The sequence below is a fragment of the Haemorhous mexicanus genome, chromosome 3, assembly GCF_027477595.1.
Source record: "Haemorhous mexicanus isolate bHaeMex1 chromosome 3, bHaeMex1.pri, whole genome shotgun sequence".
In the NCBI taxonomy this organism is placed as follows: domain Eukaryota; kingdom Metazoa; phylum Chordata; class Aves; order Passeriformes; family Fringillidae; genus Haemorhous; species Haemorhous mexicanus.
The window spans coordinates 29499000-29520600 of NC_082343.1; the positions used below are offsets into that span (position 1 = coordinate 29499000).

General features: G+C 38.7%; 1 protein-coding gene across 1 annotated transcript in view; it reads left to right on the plus strand.

Moving 5' to 3' along the window:
• The window catches only part of RBKS (ribokinase), a 74145-nt gene that overhangs the window by 40553 nt on the left and 11991 nt on the right, over positions 1–21601 (plus strand). The window contains exons 6-7 of the mRNA XM_059841231.1: positions 304–395; positions 10054–10242. Coding sequence (XP_059697214.1) covers positions 304–395; positions 10054–10242 — 281 coding nt within the window. The remainder of the gene's footprint in view (positions 1–303; positions 396–10053; positions 10243–21601) is intronic.

Genomic DNA, 21601 nt, shown 5'->3' on the forward strand with positions numbered 1-21601 from the left:
TGTCTAAGAATTTTCTCTTTTTTTTTTTAATTTGATAATTTCTTAGAGTTTTTTTTTCTGTAACTTTTCTGTCATGTTCCCATCATGACAGGTGCCTGCACATGAATTAGAATGGAACTTTAATACAATAAACAAAACTTTTAGCATTTGTATAAGAGAAGGACGCAGAAACTGAGAGTAATTTGTGTGTTAATCATAAATATTGGGGTCTGTGATTGAAGCACAATGGTCTTTCAAGTGATGGTTTATGAAACTAAAACACTCCAGATTTAGATTTACTTTTTCTTTTTTTTTTTTTTCCAGTAAAGACTTTGTTTAATCCAGCTCCAGCCCTTGCTGACCTAGATCCACAGTTTTATACCTATTCTGATATCTTCTGCTGCAATGAAACTGAGGTAATGGTCATATGTCATATGTTAAAGAAGGAATCTTAAGCAGGAAAATTTCAGGATAGTCTTCTCAGAAATACAGCATAGGGAACAGGAAAATTGAGCCATGCTCCTCTTACTTGACCTAACCAGCAAAGAGGAGTATTCTAAAATAACTTCATCTTGCACTTGAAATTAAATTAGCTGTTTGCAGCAGGACAGTTGGGTCCAGCTTTCCTTACAAGCAGATCAGCAAAACGCATCCATAAAAGGACACTTGTTAAATGTTATCACTGAGTGGTAAATATTAAAATAGTTCCTTGTCCTTGGTCTGTGGTCCCTTGATGTGATTAGCAGGAATGCATTAGCCATAGTGTTCTGACAGTTTTAAACTCTGTTGCCAGGAGGTGATGCACGCTTGCTGCACTTGAGGGTAAATAGTAGCTTCATATGCCTCTTCCTGTCAGATCTGTTTCAGTGAATCTTCTCTGGCCTTCAACTGTATATTTTGCTTTTTTCTTTTTTTCCCCCCTCCTTTTCCTCTCTTTTTAAATTCAAGTGTTATTTCTCCCAAAGGAAATTGGTTTTGTCACAAGAGACAAATTAACCTCATCTCATAAAACCTTTGTTTAAGTTTGCTACTTATTAACATTAGGCATGCTGTGTTCCTTCCCCTCACCCTCTCTTTATATAAACAGGAATGTGGGAGAAGTAACCTATTGGATAGGAGCCATGCCTTGATCAGAATTAAAGTTATCTCTAAGAAACGTAAATTCTGCAATGAACATGATCCCTTTGGGGGGAGAGGAGGGGGAAGAGCTAAGAGAGAGCATGGCCCTGCTTACTTGTAGTGTTTTTGGTCTGATGACAATGTCTGTCAGTGTAAATTTTTGAAGACTCAGTTACCCTCTTTTGAAATTTCTGTTGAACCCCATCACAAACCATATCAGAAGTTCTCAGTCCATGAGTCTTCTAGCATTTACAGGTCAGCCTAAGTAACCCAAAAAGACATCTAAATTTTTTTCTGGGATGTTTAATTATGGTTCTGCCAAGTTCACATACTCCAGAGAATTCAAGAATTAGCAAAATAGCAAGGTGGGACATGCTATGGCTCTTCAGGTCTCTGGAAGCCAGAGTTTTCAGGATAACTGGCAGTGACACAAGTTGTGGCTCAGACACTGTACAACAAATATCAGAATTCAGTTCTATGTGATGAAGAGAATGCTAAGGCAAAGTATTTATTCTTGTTCAGGGGACTTGCAGAACACCAGTATCATGTTTTCTTAATGATATCAGAAAGCTCTTATGCTTGGGCTATGCCTCTGGATTGGCTAAATGGTGCAATGGCTCACATTTTGGGCTGAGAACATCCCTAATCTCCCACTATTTAGTAAATATCATTCGTTGTTTGCCTTTTCCATAATGCCACTTGCTAATATTTTTCCCCCTGCACAAACTTCTTCCCCATATGTTAGAAAAAAAATTTTGTTTTTCTTTACTTGTCTGTTCCTGACTTTTCTCTCTTTGCATCACACATGTTAGAGTTTTCCTTTTGTTGTATTTTATTGCTAGGGGACAGTCTTGAAAGAGGCATTCTTTAGAAGTATAGCTTGCTGGATTCAGGGCTATTATTATTACCACCACATGGAGAAAAGAAAATGACTTCTATTTAGAGAACAAGAAATACAGGTGTATAATTATAATAGATCCCTGCTCACTCATCTACCTTTTCCTGCAGAGCTGGGGATACAGTTTGCATTCTTTTCTGCTGTTTTCTTTTAAAAAGTAATTACCATGTGAAGATAGCTAGGATCACTGGATGCAAGGTCAGGCACAGAATTATGCTCTCTGCTGTTGAGGAGGCTCATCTCTTCTGAATTTATGGAAATGCTAGACATATGGGAGTTCCTGCCAGCCATATCATGGGAGCATAAATCCAAGTGTACAGCATATTCTGAGAACAACAATGGCTCATAAATACCTTTGTTTTTAGAAACAACCTTTTGAAACTTTGCAATGAAATAGATTATGTTAGCACAAATGTAATATTCAATTTTGTTTGATTTCATTCTCTCTGTGTGTATGATTTGTATTGAATTGATTTTTAGGGATGAACTATTGCCATTGTTCCTTTCTTGTTGCTGAGAAAAAAAAGGAAAAATCAAGAATTTGTTTTTCTTATGTCACAAGTTTGAAAACAGTTTTTTTAGTAATTGTTGTATGTTCATATACCATCTGTTTTCTGTTATCTTTCATGACTTTCTTTAATTTCAGGTCTCTATAATGAGTACACTTGAGAAGTTTGATATACAGACAAATGTTTACATACCCAAATAAAGGTTAGCAGTCACATCTCTGTGTGGCACTTAAAATCAGCAAGTTAATTCTACAAATCATAAAGATAATTCTAATTTTTTTAAACTTTATACATTCAACCAACTACATATGCATTTCCATAATCTTCTTAAATTAGGGAGTACCTCAGACTTTGGTAATCCTGAACATATACTGGGAAAAGATCTTTTAATCCTATTTTTTAAAAAATTTCCCTTAGTATTTACTGGCAATTACAGTTAGAAAATAGCATTTGGATAAGATGGACCTTTTCTCTAAGCCACTATGGTCATTCTCTTGGATTTTAAAAAATTATTATTCTATATGACCAAATTTATTGAATGTCCTGCTTACAACTGCCTTCCTGAGGTGTTCTGTTCCAGCTCCATTGCCTCCCCTACTTGGTATTTCTAAGTCTCAAATGTCTTCCTTCTAGCCAAAATCCTATTTATGTTCCAGCTTTACCCTTTCTGGAATCTTTTTTTTTTTTTTTTTGTTATCCGGTATTTTTTGCAACTTCAAGGGAAAAAAAAAAAAAAAAAAAAGAAGTGTATTTCTGCTTTATCTTTACAAAGTTTTTTAAATAGTTAATAAACTACCTTGGGTTTGAAGGTGAATTCTTTAGAGCTGCCCAGTTCAACTGCTTCTAAAACATTCTTTTAAACACAGATGTGAGCTCTAAGACAAGATTAAATTTACACAGATCTGGGGTTTTTTTATTGCTTGACTTGCCTTTCTTAGTAATTTATATTTGCAAGTATTTGTCACAATTTCATCATAGTATCCCTCTCTTCCTTGTTCAGCAAGAAAAACTTTTAAATTATAAAATCCTGATAATCGGGATAATACATGAACAGTATGTTTGTAAGAGAAAATTATGTTGGCTGTCAAACAGAACACCAGCCATGTAGTTTAAGACATTTTCATAGACTGTGTGGACTGTTTGTATTATCAAAGAGGAGAAAAGGGGATGGTCCTTGTGTTTAGCTGGATTATTACTGAGTCAGAAGTTTCTGTTATTTACAGCTCTAAAGGGCAGGGTCTTGCTCTGCAATGCCTTTGTCACAGAAGAGAAGTTTAAAGATGTCAGCTCTGGTGTCAGCCATGAGATGATGGCTCTCAAACATGCAAATATCAAATACAACATCAACCCTTTCTATTCCATTCTTTATTAAAGGCTTTAGAATTTAATGAAATCACATGAAGTGTCTGGTATAACAGCACAGCTTATTCTTATGGATTTATGTGCTAGAGAGAAGCAAACAAAATTACACTATCAGTGAATTATCTACCATTAGTTTGTCTAGAAGGCTCTTCACAAGCTGTTCTTTTCACTCTTGCTTGTTGCAATAACAGGGGGTTTTATGTCTGACATTACTTTCTTTTAATGTGGTTCATGAACAAAAATGTCAGAACAAATCTTGCAAGGTTATCAGTTCTTTCACTGCTTAGCCTGTAGTTCAGTTTTATCTTTTCCCAGAAAGATCAAACTTGTTGTGACTGGTTTGTTAATTCCCAGATGTAGCACAGCCTAATCCCTGAGGTTTGTGCAGGAATGTGCTAGTTCTCAATTCCCTTAATTCTTCTAATGAAAAATAAATGTATCCAGTGTCATCCTGGTGAAAACTAATGGTTGTTCTTTTCAGTCATCTCTAAATGTTGAAAAAGAGACAACCCTACACCAGACAAGCTCTTTGGAATACTTACCATTTTTTTCCCACGTATTTGTGTGATTCCTTGCTGCAGATGGCTCTAGGCATAACCACAATGTCAATACAGTTCATGTGTTGTTTTTCTTTCTTAGCGTGTGCATGCAGTTACACAGCCCTGCAGGTTAGGAACCAAAATATATTGCACATCAGCAATTTCAATTTGATCCTAAACGTTTTGAAGAACAGCTGCTTCTCTGTTCAAAGGCTACTGAGGAGCCCTTCAGGAGAAGAAAAACTCCTGAATGGTTACAGCAAATGATTCAGTTTGACAAGCTATTTTTAATGCAAAATTGGGAACTACTTTCTCCCTAATGTAAAATGGATATCAGACCTCTCATCTAAAGAAGGCCTTGCAAAGATTTAATTAAATACTAGCATTGGAGCTTCAATAGTAGAAAGCAGTATAAGTTAATTGCTGATTTAGTTAAAGCTGTAAGATGTATAAAAATAACACACAAAACCAGATACATTCCTACTGTTTCCTTTTAAGTGTTACTGTCAGAGTAACAAACAGAGGATTGATAATTTTTTGGAATAAATATTTGTTAGTATGTCCAGAATCAAGAGACATTATTGCCTTTTGCAAGATTCAGAGAATATGAAGTTTATAAAACTTTATCTGTAGTATGGGATAAGGACATTTAAGACACTGCCTGTTAATATAGAGAGATTAATAGTAAGAATAATCTTCCTTAAGAAAATATAATTGATCTCTCTAGAAGTCAAAACAAAACTAGGTCCTTTGGAAATTCCTTTAGAAATAAAATATTTCAGAGCATCTCTTGAATTTGCCTCTTGTGTTTTAAGTAATGGAAAGCTACAATTCTGCCATTACATATAAGTTGCCAGCAATTCACAGTATATTTTATTTCCATCTTTGTTCTAAACCCCTTTTTATCAGTTGCTGGAAAGTATGAATTTTCCCATATTTAGTCTGAAATGAAAGATGTTACTTTTGGGAGGGAAATTATAGCTTCAGGCCAATTCATTTCAATCAGTTTTTAATTATTCTAGCACGATAAGTATTTCTGCCTGACTGTACGTAAAAATTTTTAAATTTGAAACAACTGGAACTAGCTTGGCTTGTGGCCTGACCTTGCAATTTCTTATACACTAAATCTGTTGTACTACTTCTTGGGGACTGTTCACATGTGTTAGAATTAATGAGATTGAGCTCTTGTTTTGTCATTCTCCAAAGAAATCTTATAAGGTACAGGCCAAGTTTGTAGCCAACTGATTTACTGTGTTTAAATATTTGAAATGAAAAGTATTTTAAATCATCATATGCAGTTTTAGATGCATTAGCCTTAAAACTGGGATAGTTTCCCTGTTATTATTTATTATTTCTCTTCCAGTAGTACCTGGGAACATTTGCTAAGTTGTTATTGTGCTAGGTGCACAAAACCCAGCCCAAATGATAGACTGCTCCCCAAGGAATTAATGCTTCTTGTTATTTCACCAGTTTATATTTGCTGAGGATCAGAGGATTGTGGAAGTTAGGAACAGACCTCTGGATGTTCAACTAATCCAACACCCTGGTGTTGGATTAGTTGAACATCCAGAGGTCCAGTTTAGGATGGATTGCTCAGGGCTTTGTCCAGTCAAGTTCTGATTCTCCCAAGGCTGGAGGCTGCATGACCTCTGGGCACGTGTTCCGCTGCTTCATCACCCTTGTGGTGAAACAGCTTGTCCTAATATTGGAATTTCCCATGTTCTAGTTTGTGCTTGTTGTCTCTAGCCCTATCCCTATGCACCTTCAAGAAGACTCTGGCTTCATCTTCTCTGTACCCACCTACTAAATTGCCCTAGACAGCAATTAGATTTTCCCTTAGCCAGGAGTTCTTAAGGTTGAACAAGCCTGCTTCTCCCAGCCTCCTCTTGTACGTCCTGGTCTCTGGCCCTCTGACTGTCTTGATGGCCTTCCACTGCAGTATGCTGTGGTAGGTCAATGTCTTACTTGTGCCAGAGTTCCCAAAACTAGATATGATGCTGCAGATTTGGTTGTGCAAATGCCAAGCTTGGGATCCAGAACATCTCCCTGGAAGGGGCTACCCCAAATGCATCACAGCTAGGAACAACTGGCAAATGCTCCTGTGCTGGGAACGTTCTCAGTTGTAGCCAGTGTAAATTACTGTTGCTGTTGAAAGAAGTTAATTGTTTTGGGTTGACTTTTGCGGTAATGTGCGACTCAGGGTGGTGTTAGTTTTAACACAGATCTGCCTTGCAATCTTAGTTTGTTTCCAGGCCACACCAGTGGCTGTTCTGGCACATGAGAGTGGGCCATTTGGACAGGAGTGGCAAGGAAAAAGCAGGGCCATTTTCTTTTATGTAGCACTTCTGGTTTGTGTCAGCTTACCATGACTAGACTCCACAGTCTAAAGAGAGACAGAGACATAACTAAGATTAGTAAAGACTATGGCCAAGAACCTTCCTATCTATGAAATTAAAAGCTTTAGTTAATTTTTTCTACCAGTCTTGCAAACAACATTTTGAAAATAGTATGTACATTGATTATATAATATCCATCATAGGTTTATTTTGACAGCAGTTGTGTGGAATGCCATCTTGCTTTAATAAGTCCATTTAACTGAGTAGCTTTATGAGACTAGCTGCAGAAAAATAAAATTCTTCATTTGCTGCTCTTTTGTACAGTATGATGGCAAATGTCCACATTGGGCTTTTACTATTGTTATTTAATTTTTTCTTTACATAACCATTAGTTATTTCCCTCAATTGTACCACAGTTTGTTTTTTAAATAAGATTCTACTGAAGGGAGGAACTTAAAAACTCACCACAGTATTTAACATCAGTTGACATTTACTGCAGTTTCTAATCATTGGCACAGAATCTGTCTGGCTTCTGCTGCTTTTATGGTTCTTCCAGCTTGTTCCAGTGTTTTTTAGTTGTACCATCCTGCTGTAGATGAGTTAGATGATAATGGTTTGAAGCAGCCAAAGATCTACTTTTATACAGACTCTGCTCAAAATAATTTTGTTTATTGGTATAAGCAGTGTAAAGATGAAAAGAAAAATTTCTACAAATATCTGTCCCAAAACAATTCTTTCACTATTCAAACAAAAAATCCTGTTGATTTGGGACATGGGAAGCACAAAGAGGAGTGCTGTCATAATGCTAAGCATACAGGTTGTGCATTTCATTAGGAAGAATTATTATATTTAAATACTTCATTTATCTTGCTCATGAGCTTACAGAAATATAAATATCAGGTAAATAAACCAATATTAGATTTTCTGTTACTCTACCAAAACCAAATCCACTTTCCTTCTGGAGACTTTGCCACAGAGGTAGAATGTTTGGAATTATTGCCCCTCATGAAGTACTCTGAAAATTCAGTTTGCCCGTTTCATTCAAGGATTTGTGTTACTTGTAAATTATTTTTATTCCTGTAGCACAGGGCACCAGGTGTTCTGAATACAGGAATACATAATTCCTGCTCCAGAGATATTAAAATTCGTGAAGACACTTGGACTCTTTAGTCACTTGAGTGTACATATATATTTTAATATTATATGTCATCTATCTGTAGTTACTCCAAAACCATTATTAGTGAATTGATTTCCTGGAAACCTTGTAAGAAGATACATTCAAAAGGTTTTGTGGGATACTTTTTGAAAAAAAATTTCTTACCTGAAAATACTTTTATAACGTTTTAAAGACTGAAATATGTTTGATATATTTGATACTGCAAGAGAAGTTTGAGCAGCATGGTGGCAAGTCAAAGAGAAAATTGGACAGATGTAGTTGCCTTCTTATAATTTAGATCTTACTATATTCTTGTCTGGGATCAGTGTGGTTAAAAAAAGTAATTTTAAGTTGCGTGTACGCTCTGACCACGCCTTGCCCCCGCAGTGCACCAGTTGAACAGCCGAGTCCTGCCCCACCAGGCTCGGCCTCGGTAGTGACCTGATGGGCAGCGCCCGAAAGAACTCGTGCATTTGTCCAAGTAGGGACTGCAGCACTTAGTCATGTGTGCTTAAAAACGAAAGCCATTAAGTGCTCTGCGAGTGATACTATGAAGGCCGGGGAGTGCGTTGGCATGAGGTGGCCCTGCGGAGCCCAGGGTGGCCGCTCTCTCCGGGGCCACTCAGGGCTGACACTCAGGAAATGACAGCGGCAGCGGCGGCGCTGACTCAGGGCCGGGGGCGGCGTGCGCGGGGCGGCTGCGGCAGCTCCCGGCCCCGCTGCCCGCCCGCTCTCGGGCACGGCCGGCGCTCCCCCAGCGCTTCCTCAGTCCCTGCAGTGTACAGCTTGCTACACCAAGAACTGCGAGCGCTGAATTCAAGCTTCAGTCGCGCAGAGGAAGGTAGTTGTGAAATATTTCAGCAGCTGTTTTCCCAAGAAGCTGAGCTGCCCATGCGGCAAAGGTCAGGGGAGTAGCTGCTGAATAGGTTCCAAAGAAAGTTTTCCACTGAAAAGAAGTCCTAGGAGTGTGGAAGTTATGCTCGGCTGTGAAGCAGGTATCTGAAAATGCTTCAGACTGCATTCTTCAAGATCCAGCAGCAGCCTTGTAATGCGAGCTACAGCAAGGCTTCCCTTTTCTAAGGCAAGCAGGACAAAATTTAGTGAAGACAGCAAAATGTCATGTGCAAATGTCTGTTTACTTAAAGTTGAAGGCATACAATATTATGCAGGAGAACTGCCTGGTAGGCTGTTTCAGGGAAAAGACAATTTCTCTTCTTTTTCTTCCTGTTTCATTCTTGTTCTTTTCCCTTCCAAAAAGAAGAGGAAAAGCACATTACATTTGACAATACAATGCCATCAAGAAAATGTGTGAAGTGGTGAAAATGTTGTTTGATTCTGAAGTCTTCATTGCAGATTTTGGTGAAGTTTTGCTCTTAGCTGTGTAGAACTAGAAGAGATTAATTTTAAGACCCAGCTGGGAGAAGTTCACTTAAGCTCACCATCAGTTAGAAGAGGAGTTTAACTGCATTTGTACAGAGCCAGCACAGTTGACAGAGACATATGGACATGACTGTAGCACAAATATATAATAATTTTTTAATGGGCCTTTGTCCAAAGGTGGCTTCAGATAAATTTTAGCTATTCTCATACAAAAATATATATTAGACTGAACAGAGTGGTGAAAGTTGAGCAATTTTTTTTCTTCCTGAAAGAGATTTTCGCTTGTGATGTCCCTTTAGTTAGCTGAACATTGAGAATTTTAAAAAGTATTTTAAAAGTTCCTCACTTAGTGATAAATTTCCCTCAAGAATAGTGACCAAGTTGATTTGCAGCATTTTTTCACATTAAACCACAAAATGCTTTCGCCGAGACTGTGTCACTGTGTCAATTTCACAGATGAATAAACAGAGGCATGTGGGAGAAATGTGATTTTACTGCTGGTTGTATAGCAGGTAAGTTGTAGAAGCTGGAACAGAACCCACACCTCCTGTGTCTCTCTGCCTAGGCTGCTCTCTGTTAGTCTGCTGTGCCTGAAGTACACACTGATTTCAAGCAAGGAGCAAGACACAGCTGAATATCAGCGTGGGAAGTGGTTTCACGATCATCCTACAATACACATTTTTAAAAGATACTAAATACTGTTTTCAAATGCAACAGTTGTCCAAAAATGAATGCTGTCAGATTATGATTTTCATTTGCGTGGGTTGTTTTCCAGGCAGAAATTTTAACGGGCATCCCAGTTGGCAACCTTGAAGATGCTGAAAAGGTGGGACGCATGCTGTTAGCAAGAGGGTGTAAGCTCGTAATTGTTACTCTTGGAGCAGAAGGCTGCATGATGATATCAGGAGACGAAGCCATTCCAAAGCACGTTCCTGCTGGGAAGGTCAGGGCTGTGGACACTACGGTACGTTTTTGTGGTTTAACTGTCTTGCTTTGGAAAAGACTGCTTAAGCACTAGGGGAAAGCAGTGAGTAATCAGCCAAATCTTTGGGCACTAGCACAAAGGCTAATTTATGATGTGGAATTGGTATCTTGCTTCCAGTGTCTCATATGTTAAATATCAATTCACCTGAGTTTTATAGTCTGTATTGTAGATGAGCTAGAACTATTATACATACTTAAGGTGTCCTCATGTTCCTCCTTTACTGAAGTACCTGTCTCTAACTGTAGTATGTGATGCCACTGGATTGAGCTGCTGTCCTGTTTTTCACCTTTGCCCTTTCATTTAATTCATCTTGTCTAGAACTCAAACTCTGTGAGAGAATGGAGATACTACTCACAGCCTAAAACTGAATGTTTGATTCTTCTGACAAAGCATGAATTACTTACCAAATCTAGCATAAGGTGATTAAAGACATAATTTTTACAGAATATTGTGGAAAAACCCAAAAGTTCCTGCTGTGTCATGAAGACTGTTTTATGATGCTAGGTAAAGGATACTTGGTCAGGTGCATTTTAATCTTTGACATTAGGATACTTCTTTGCTTCCTGCTCAGAAGTAAGTGCAGAAAACATGCTCTGTTGAAACCACAAAGTACAATACCCCCAGCAAAAGAGAAAAACAGGACAGGCAATAGTTAAGATATCATTGCTATGAAAACCTTACCACATTGCACATATGGGGCTATTTTGTGTTCCTAGTATTATCTGACATAAATCCAAAATAATTCCAGTGGAGTTACTGAGAGCAGAGCAGGTCACGTTATATGTACTGACTATACATTTAAATGCCTGTTATAATAACGTCATATTACATATGTTCTGTTACAATAGTTCATTAAAATCCTGGAGATTTTACCATCTGGTACGTTCCATATCTGAATTGCATTAATAACAACTAGTTCTTGTAGCGTGTTTTTTATCCATGGACCTCATACTGATTCACAAAGAGGAAAGGCAACAGCTTAAAGGATGAGGAAACAGAGGCAGAGGGAGCTGAAATTACCTAGGTCAGTAACATGCAGTAGCAGAGCTAAGAGTAAAGTCACTTCATCTCAATCAGATCGCTTATAGGTTTGGACTGTGATATTCTGACACTGTGGAAAGTGTTGTTTCATTGGTCAGTATAATCTTTTTCTGCATAACTCTGAAATAGAGATGCTTTGGTTTTATTTTTCTCTTTTGCCCCTTTGTCATTTAGAAGTTTGACCTTGGGTTTGTACTGGTTTTGGAATGTCTTGAATTTCTAGTTAGGGGAAGAAGACATCACTAAGGTTCTTGGTTCATGCATTAGGTTCTTGTAGAGCATTACAGACTCCAAGCTGGCTCTGCTTGCTGTTAGCCCAGAATTAGAAGTGCCAAGGAAGTGAAAAGCAGAGCTCCCAAAGCTGTCCAGAAGCAGGGTTTATTAGCTTGGGAGCAACACCTTGTGAACCTGGCAGTACAGCTTCTTGCTCTGAGTTGGTAAATCCATTGCTGCTGTCAAAGTTTACTGTTAGAGCTTCTTCTCTATCACACAGAAGTGATGTTGAAGAAATATGTGTGATCTGCTTCTTCAAAAGAGGAAAACTGCTTCCAGATCAGCTATTGTTTGATATCTTAAAGATTTGCTGCTCTTGGAATAAAGCAGCAATACTGAAACCACACACTGTGGATGAAAAAAGCTTTTTATCTTGCCTAGCAGTTCAGAGTTTCATGTCTGAACGAATGTAATGTGCCTCTTTAAAAAAAAAAAATCATTTTATTTTAAATAAAACCAGTTTCTTTTAATTTACTAAATCCTTGCCCTGCCTCCTTGTGGCCAACAGGTTATTGGCTTGCACATAGCAGAGGATTTTCACAGTTAATTTTGTTAATCTACTTAAATACCAGTGGGTTGTTTTCAGTAAAACAGCTGTGCTTGGTTTATTCTTGCAGCCTGAATGAAAAAATATGTGTTGGCCTTCCATTATAAAAGTCTTACAGTGCTTAGCCTGATTATCACTTTGCCTGAAAGCAAGTGGTTTTAAAGCAACCCTCACAAACCCTAAGCAAAATAATGTCATCCTCAACTAACCTGGATTGCTCTGTTATTAAAATAAGCATTAAACATTCCAGTAGGACATGTTACTTTCTTCAAGGCATGTCCACAGTAGATCCTTTCCCAGGGGAAGGATCAAACTTGTAAGGTGGCTTACCAAGTAGCCACCTACCCACAGGGTATTGTTCATGTGTATGCTCTTAGCCTGCCGTTTGATACTAAAAAAAAAGTTGCTACTTTAAACTGCTCTGACTTCAGCATCTTGAGGGACTGGGTTTTGTGCCTGTATCTGTACAGATACTGTTTAGATCAGCAGAAGGTGAAGTTACTGCCAGACAAAGAGTTAAATGACATGTGTACCCTATCACAGAATTTGCAAAAGGCTACAGAGTCCTTATTAAAAAACAGAGATCGCCATTTAGGAGATACACATGCAAGATACAAAATTAGCTTCAAAGTCCCCTTTCACTGTAGAAATTTTCCATGGCTGCTACCACTGCAGCTTCAGTACTGACCCCTGGTAATTTCTGTTCTGCACAGCAATTTTAGGATTTTTTGAACAACAAAATACTTGGGTAGGTACAGCCACATGATTAAGAATTTGAGTTCCTTGTCCCAGTTTGTGTGCTCCTCATGCTCCATGTTCACAGGTTCATCAGAGACACTAAGGGTTGATAGGCTGTAGAGCGTGGCTCTTCCTCCCTACCCTTGAGGTGGTTAATCTAAGTGTTTATTGGCAGAACACTGGGAAAAGCTGGCTCCATCTCCCACTCTGTGGTGGAACATGAATCTTCAAGATTGAAAATCTGGCGTTTTTCACCCACACTAAATCAATACTATAAAGAGGGAAAAAAGGCTTGTTGATTCTTTTTTTTAGCACTAATTATCTTAGTGTGGGCTTTAGTAATGTATGCAGTGCTTCTCATGACTGTTAGCAGAGCTCTCCATACACAGTCCAAAACATGTAGAGCACGAATAGTCGTTCAGAGGGAAGTTTTGCAAGACATGGTATTGTAAAGCTGAAACATCTGTTTCTCCTGTTATAGCTAAATAGTGCAATAAGCTTTTGTTAAGAAAATTAACTTTCCCTTCATTTTACTAGTTCTTGCTATCTACTTTCTGAATGAAAATTTTGAATAAACAGAAAAATAAGTGAACTACTGCAAAATCATCCTCGAATTTTCTCTGTGACAGAAAGATCTGATTAAGCCCACCAGCTTTACCAATTTGTATTTGAAACAGTTGACGTACATGAGACATTTGACACATAATTAAGTACTAATATAGCTATACATTATATTCTATTTTCATTACTTTAAATAGTTGCTTTTAAATTTACTTGACTATATTAAGTTGAATACATGCATTTACTTTATTTTTGGAAGAAGCTATTTCTACTCTAGGTGAAACTAGTACATGAAGCTACATTAAAATAGCTGTGAAGGATAATTATATAATTCCATTTATATGACACTTCTGTTGGTAGCAGAAGGTTTCACAAATCATTCACAAATCTGATAAGCATTCCACAGAAAACAATAATATCACACACACACATTTTGCTGTTGTGAGTTTGTGAAGCAGTTGAAGCTTCACAAAGCCTGCTGCTGAAGCAGGAGCACAGCTGAGGTGGAGCACAGCAGCTGCTCACAGACAGCTGTGGGACATGACCAAACTCCATCATGACAGAATTGTACTTGAGGTGAAGGGGATGATCTGTGTGATGAGCCAGACGATGATCCTGGATTTTGACATCTGCTGCTGCAGTAGCCCTGAACAAGCCGTCTTGGCAGAGACATGTGTGGTCCGTTGAGATGGAAGACCACAACATCATCCAAACTGGAGAGTGAGGCTCTGCTCTTTTTGCCCCTTCACCCTTGCTCTCCCCCTCTGCTTCTGACAATCACACAAAGTGTAATTTACAGCACTATTTACATCTATTTACATTTGCTAATTATATTCTATTGAAACTGCCAAGGAAAATTTGTCAGAAGAATGTAATTACTCGAAGCTGGAATATGGCCAGTAGTGAGATTAGTTCCCTTCCATTTTGAAAAAAAGCACTATGGGATAGTATGGAGCTGAGCACTTCAAGTGATAGCTGGGAACCAAGTCAAGTCCTTGAGGTACTGCCAGAGGCCTGCCTGAGGCTCAGTAGGTGCAGGTGGACTTCAGGGGGCATTCAGGCTGTCTGGAGCTCCAGGTTACTCAGGATCTGGGCTTCAGAGCCATGCCAGGCCTCCTCTGGAGGTGGGGCAGTCTGGTGGTCAGCGGCAGTGGCAGGCTGGAATGTGTCCTCTGGTTCTGGGATTTGCTCTGTGGTTCTGTGCTTGCTCCTTGCAGCTGGAAGTGGGGTGTCCTGTCTTGGGTCCGTGACTCACATCGGAGAGATGGCGCTGTCAGAATCTCTCCCGTGCAGCGGCATTAGTGGAAAAGGGGGGGGCTCTCTGAGTAATCTGGGGCTGCCCCTCTTTTGGCCCCCCATTTCTAGGTTACAGCAGGAAGATCACTTTGGGGAGGAGGGATATATAGAGTTAGTTTTTAGAACTTCCTGTTTGTACCAGAACCCAACTCGGGTCAAGATGACGAACATATACTTGCTCCAGTTAGTGTGACTTTCTAATATTTGACTCATCTGGTCTTCTAAATGCATAGTATGGTTGCTCTATTTAAGATCTCTTCATCAGCTGACCTCTACACACGCCACTGTTGTGTGGAAAAAGTCCTGCATTAGCACACTCACAGCCAGGAGATCAGGCATCTGCATCTCTAGCTTAGGCGTAGATGTATTTTCTTGCAAGGCAAATGGATGCACTTGAGCATGCAATATTTAAATAAAAATTTGGAATCACTTTTCACAACCTTGCCCCTAGTAATCACAGCAAATCAACAGTCCCTCTTTTAAATATCATGGAGAACCAAAATGTTTAACTTTGCTGTATTTCTAAGCACAACCATTACATTTATCAGGTAATTTCTTATATTACCAGCATTTTCCCTGTCTGGTTGTGCTTTTTAGATTAAGAGATTGCACAACCTGCTAAGAGAGGCTCAGAGGTTGAAGTGCCATGCTTGTAAACATGAAAGTCATTTAGGAGAAAGGATAAAATTCAACATTTAATCTACTCTGCCTGAAATTTGACATTAGCATATGATTTATTTTATATAGTCCTTTTCTGTGCAAAGTTCTCAGAGATATGATACATACTATTTGTCATAATCAAAAATGTTACCATTATCTTTTCATGTCAGTTCTGCAAAAGAAAGGCTCATTGCTACAATATGAATTGTCATCAGATGTTTTGTGCTCAAATCTTGTTGTTTCCCTCAGATTTCTTAATACAATTTATTAGATCTGTCTCTTCTATTAGGAGAGGGAATTATGAAGGCTGTCTTTAAACAGTAAATTGCTCACTGGGCAGCTTTGTATTGAACTCTGAAGATGTTACACAACCTTTATTTTAATGAAGCCTCATATAAGTGTATAGCTGTATAATTTTAGATATGTCACAGTATTCAGGCCTGTGCAGCAATTGTGGTCTAAAGAAGGCAGTGTGGTTTAGCAATTTTAACAAAGGACTGATTAAGAGTTCCAGGGCTCTGCAAAAGACTTGCTGTAAATCCTTGGAAGAGTTACGTGTCTTCTTTGTATCCCAATTTATCTGTCCATAAATTGGAGCTGCTATTAATGTGTTGCATATAAGCCATGAGAAGTCTGTTAGAGATCAGAACAGAACCTGGGAGGCCTTTTTCCCAGGCTTTTCATATAACCTCAGGCCAGTTGGGCTTCTTTGGGGGCTTTGCAAAGTCATTGAAGTGCTTCTGCTTGAAGTTGAGAGGTCTTGTCTGTAAAAATATGGTTTACACTAAAATTCTCTGACTTAGCTGTATCTTCTGGTTTGGAGGAAGCCTGAGCCAGAGGAGTGAAGTGGACACTGAAATAAAGCCTTAGAATATAAATAAATCCAAACCAGTCCTCCTAATAACAGCAATTCTTTGTCTCCTGACTTTGTGGCCTAACGTCTGAGGCTCAAGGGGATATAAATACAACACTCTGTGCAATGACTAATTACTCAAAATTCTGTGCATCAGCAGAAGTGGGACTTGTGGTTGACTCTAATATTATCAAATGCCTTTGCTATTTAATAATCTTGTAGCCGTGCATTATTTAGCATGCCGTTTGCACAAAGAACAGTGATTTTATTTCAGTTATCTCTCAACAAAGTAAAAATGCAGCTGGTAGTAAATGAAGCATTTGGCAGACAATGTGTCTGATGTACAGTTCTCTAACTTGCTAAGAAAAGAAAAATGTTGACTGTTTAACCTTTTCCTACCCAAGGATGTAGCAAGGAGTAAACCTTTGTGGTTTTCTATTTTCTTTTTTTCCTTAACCCTAAATTGTATCTTTTCTTTTTTTCTTTTTCACTTTTTCTTTTTCTTCTGCTTCTTCTTTTTCTTTCCTTTTCCTTCTTTTTTGTTTTCTTTTCTCTTTTTTCTCTTTTTTCTTTTTTCTTTATCAGTTCTTTTTCAGTTTTTCTTTTTCTTTCCTTTTCCTTCTTCTTTTTTGTTTTCTTTTCTCTTTTTTCTCTTTTTTTCTTTTTTCTTTTTCAGTTCTTTTTCAGTTTTTCTTTTCCTTTTTCTTTCCTTTTTCTTCTTCTTTTTTGTTTTCTCTTTTTTCTCTTTTTTTCTTTTTTCTTTTTCAGTTCTTTTTCAGTTTTTCTTTTCCTTTTCCTTTTTCTTCTTCTTTTTTGTTTTCTTTTCTTTTCTCTTTTTTCTCTTTTTTTCTCTTTTTTTCTCTTTTTTCTTTTTCAATTCTTCTTTTTTTTTTTCCTTTTTCCTATCTTCCCTCTCATTTTCAAGGAAAGAGAAGTTACTACTGGGCAAACATCTTATTTATCAGTGGAGTTTATTCAAACACACCAACACAGAGTAATTATGCTCAGAGTTCCCATTAACATCCCACAAAACGAGAGCATAATAGCTTCCTTTCTTTAACATGCAGCCCAAATAGGTTATTAAACATGTTTAGTTCCAGTCATAGCCCACTTTCTGACTTAGCCTTCTAGATTGCCTTTTTTGCAAATATGGAATCCATTGAATTTTGGAACAGAAAAACCATGAGGAGTAAGTTAATCTGCCAGGCCCTCCAATCAGTGATCAGCACTGTAAGCCTAAATAAAGCTGCATCTATTATGTTTGAAGTTCAACTGAACTGTGAAAGGGCACATGACTGAAATGACTGCATGTGAGTTGACTCACAGTAAAGTCTAGATGGGACTTGCTTAGTTCCTCATGAGTTACTGTTTCTGATTCAGGCCTTCCAATGACACTTCAGTCTGTTAAGGCTTGGTCAGTGGCCTAAGGGAATACAGATATCCAGTGACAGGAGGGATTGCAAGAGTGGCATCCCTCTGCATTGGCAGTCAACTGAGAAAATGTGCAGCAAGCTGGATGCACCCTCTTTCCCCTTGGAGACCAGAAAGCTATATTATCCCCCTTGTACAAATTGGAAAAGTGGAACAAAAATGTTGGTGACTGGGTGCACTGAAGCACAGGCTAAAATTGTTCTGCTCCAAGTTATATAGGGAGTTGGAGTGATGAGCCAAAAATAAGCACAGGCATATATTGTCCCATGCTGTTCTCTTAACTTCTGGACAACATTGTCATGGAAGGAAACACTGTTTATCTGCCTAGTAACTGTCTATTTTAATCTGTAAGAACAAACAATGTAAACAAAATGAGCAAACAGAAGCAGGCTTGTACAGAACAATTTGCAGTCTTGTTTTCCAGTGGAAGATTCCATGGACCACCCAGGCTTTGCTCTAGTCCTTTTCTCAACCACGGAGCATCTAATTAAATCCCTTTCCATTCCTGACTCTAAGTGGAAGAGAGCCTACAGTCCTGTACAGTTTCTTTCCAGATGGAAATGCATAATTTAACAGAGATACAGCTGACAGGGAGAAGTGGGCCCAAAGCAGTATTAGCGTTTGCCACAAATTGCATTAAATTACAAGGGGTACTTAATGAAGACATTTTTTCAAAAGAAGATTAAAGCCAATATTTAGTTTTTAAGCCCCTTCTAAGATTGTAGTGTGCCAGGCAACAAAAAACTCAGTAAAACTACTTTAGTGATACCAAGAGTTGTTTGGTTTTGCTACACATGATCAGTAACAAGTCATGGCATTGTGTCCCATTGTGTCCTACAGCTTTATTCCATATACACATATACATACACAAAAAGTTGCTAAGCACCTTACATTATTTACAACAGAAGGAAAGTACTATTCAGAATGCTGTTTTGTAGATAGGGAACAAAATATGCAGACATTGGCTCTTCAGTGGCAAGTGAACCAGTTTCTCTTGTTTAACCATGACTTGTTCTCTATGCTCATCTTAAAAAAATAGGACTGGAGGAAAATTTTTGTCAGGCTATCAGCTCTCTATGTCATTTTTAGAACTGGATATCATTGTAAATATCCACATAAAGGAGAAAGTACATAGCAATGCGGAATTGCTTTGCATTGGATGCTTCCTGAAGAGGCTGTAGGGATTTTATGGAAGTATGCTATGAGAGTAGGTGCTTTGGCTCCACCACTGGCATATTGAGACACATTCCAGTTTGGAAATTAACCCAGTTGATTATTGTTCTGGACATAGAAAGGTAGGGATGCTGGCAGTGTATGTGTAGTAACTTGAGTGTTTTCTCTGTGGGAGAACATGGGAATGATACCACATCCAACATCTGCACCTGAGAATACATTTGGATGAGGTCTAGAGAGTCTGAGTTCTGAAATATCTTTGTGCCATTTCACTTCTGGGATGCTTTAATAAATGAAACAATGGTATAATTTATGCAGGTTGAGAGCAGAGCAGGAAATTACTTTGATTGCTTCTCTTGGCTAACCATGGAGTGCAACCCAAGTCAAAATCATTACAGCAAAACATGCTGCATCCCTTTTTTTATTTGCTCTCCTCTTCTTGACTTTATGATGAGTCCAGCTCAGGGTCTCCTCCAAGAAGATGCTCAGTCCTGTTATGTAGCTCACCCTGTGCTGGAGCAGATCCTGGGCTGCCAGTGCACATGAGGAGTGCCAGTTGTAATGGTAGCTAGCACTCTGGGATATCTGAGTTGCAGAAAGGATGAAGAGGAAGGAAGACCAACTGTGTGCAGTCATCCTTTCTAATGCAATTCCTGCAGTTAAAAATAGCTAGTGGAAGCTGGCACTTCTGGCACATCCAGAGCGTCACCTTCCCAAGTATCTTTTTCTGGCCTGAGCTGTAGGAAGTTGCAAATGCAATCCTCTGTGTAATAGTGCAGCATAATCTTGGCCAAACCCCTCATCATTTTTTTCCTCTTCATGGTTAGCTAACAAATGTTATATGCCTCCCTTTCTTCTTTAAAACTGTTCTCTGCAGAACCAAGTATCATCCAGGCTATTGTGGATCATAACTTACTCTTCTCGATTTCTTCACATCAGTTCTGGCTGTGGTGAGAGAGGGAGGCAAACTTGGCTCTGGAACCCCTTGCCAGCCTAGTTGCCCTGAAATGCAGTAACAATGATATTGAACAATATCAGATTTCATGATTTCACCCAACAGAGTTTTCAATGCCAAGTAATTTTTGTCACTACAGAAACCAGAAAGGTTTGAGTTAGATTGGTGATATTGCATAATTGGGTTTTCAAAAGAACAAGAAGAGAGAAATGAGAATAGTGGGGAAATCAGGCTTCTTGTTTTTGCAAATTGTAATCGCAGAAAATGCCAGAAGTTATATTTCTTATCAAGAACAAAAGAGTTAATCTTTAGTAGTCTGTCCCACAGACAGAATATATTTTACAACTTTCATTAGAGAAATGAAAGGAAACTAAAACTCTAAGTTTTGGTGATTTATAGCAGTAACCTATAGGAATGTCTTTAATAGCAAGTTTACAGTTGAGTGCACTGATTTTGCCACTTTTCTCAGGGTTTTTTTAATGTCTGTATACTTAAAGGTAGGCATAGAGACATAAACCCAGCTATTGTAGAGAAAGTCAGCTGTAGAAAAGCAGATTCCCAAATTCTAGCCGTGATGTTTGTCAGCTGCCCAAATGTCTATAAGGAGTATTTGTTTTATTCATTTCGAAGCACAGAGAGATACAGAAATACGGGGAAAACATGAGGAAATTCTCTGGAAGCTTGTGCCTCATTGCTGGTATCTGTGATTTTTTTACTGAAATCATTAAGAAGGCAGTGTGTTGCTTGGAAAGATCTGTTTTACAGGGAATCTCACAGAGAATGCCTTTCTGTCAGAAGCAGTACCTTGGTGGTCACCTGCTGCTGAAGACCATGAGTGAGGTGTGGGAGCCCTATTTTCTGCACTCCTGCCCCACAGGTTAAGGACAAGAGAATGAGTGGGTAGCAGAGAGCAATCCTGTTGAGCAGAACAGCAGTTCTGGCTTGTAAGTTAATCTAACTGAAATTCAGGAGAGGAGATACAGCTTGGGTAGTCATCGAAACGATTACACAAATTCAGTTGGAAAAAGAATGCAGGGAGCTGGCAAGGGGACAAAGCTGGGGAGAGCTCAGACAAAAAACCTCCTGAAGTTTGGTGGTTTTTCTTCCCTTCCAGGATGTGTAGTTCAGAGGTAGGCAGAAGCAGTGGCCAGCCAACAAAGGCTAGATGCTGTGGTTTTGAAAGAGGCACTCGAGCATATGGAGCTTTCGTGCAAAAAAAAGAATGTTTTTTTGATCAATTCCAGGCGAGATGGCAGTTGTGTCATTCCGAGTGCTTCTCGTCAGATTAGATGGGATCACTAAGAGTCCTTTGGCATTTTCAGTCTGAGAGAAAAAACCCACATGTGGCTAGTAAAATTGTCCAGCACAGATATTCCCTTCTTCTTACTTAACTGTTGGATTATGGGGTCCTGAAGCCATGTCAGCCTCATATGTGACGCTGGGTGACAGTTTGTGACAATTTGGCCAGTTGTCTCCTGGTTGGGGAGGGAAACTCACTGCCAGAATTTCCAGTGTACTATCAAAACACCGTGATGTATTTTGGGCAGAGCTTTGGCTGTAGTTTCATTTCATCATTAAATGATATTTGTGAATTAACACAGAAGCATGAGCTTTGTTGGGACGAAAGCACAATTTGGCACAAGTGTGACATGAATAATGAAAGGAGTGAAGTACTGCTCAAGGAAATGAGATAAGTGAAGCTTTTGATTAGAGTAGGAGAGTAGCTGCATGTTGTTGAGGCTTGATAAACCAGTTTGAGAAGTACAAATCAACCTTCTGAGGAGCTGCTATATTTAGCACCAGGCTTCAA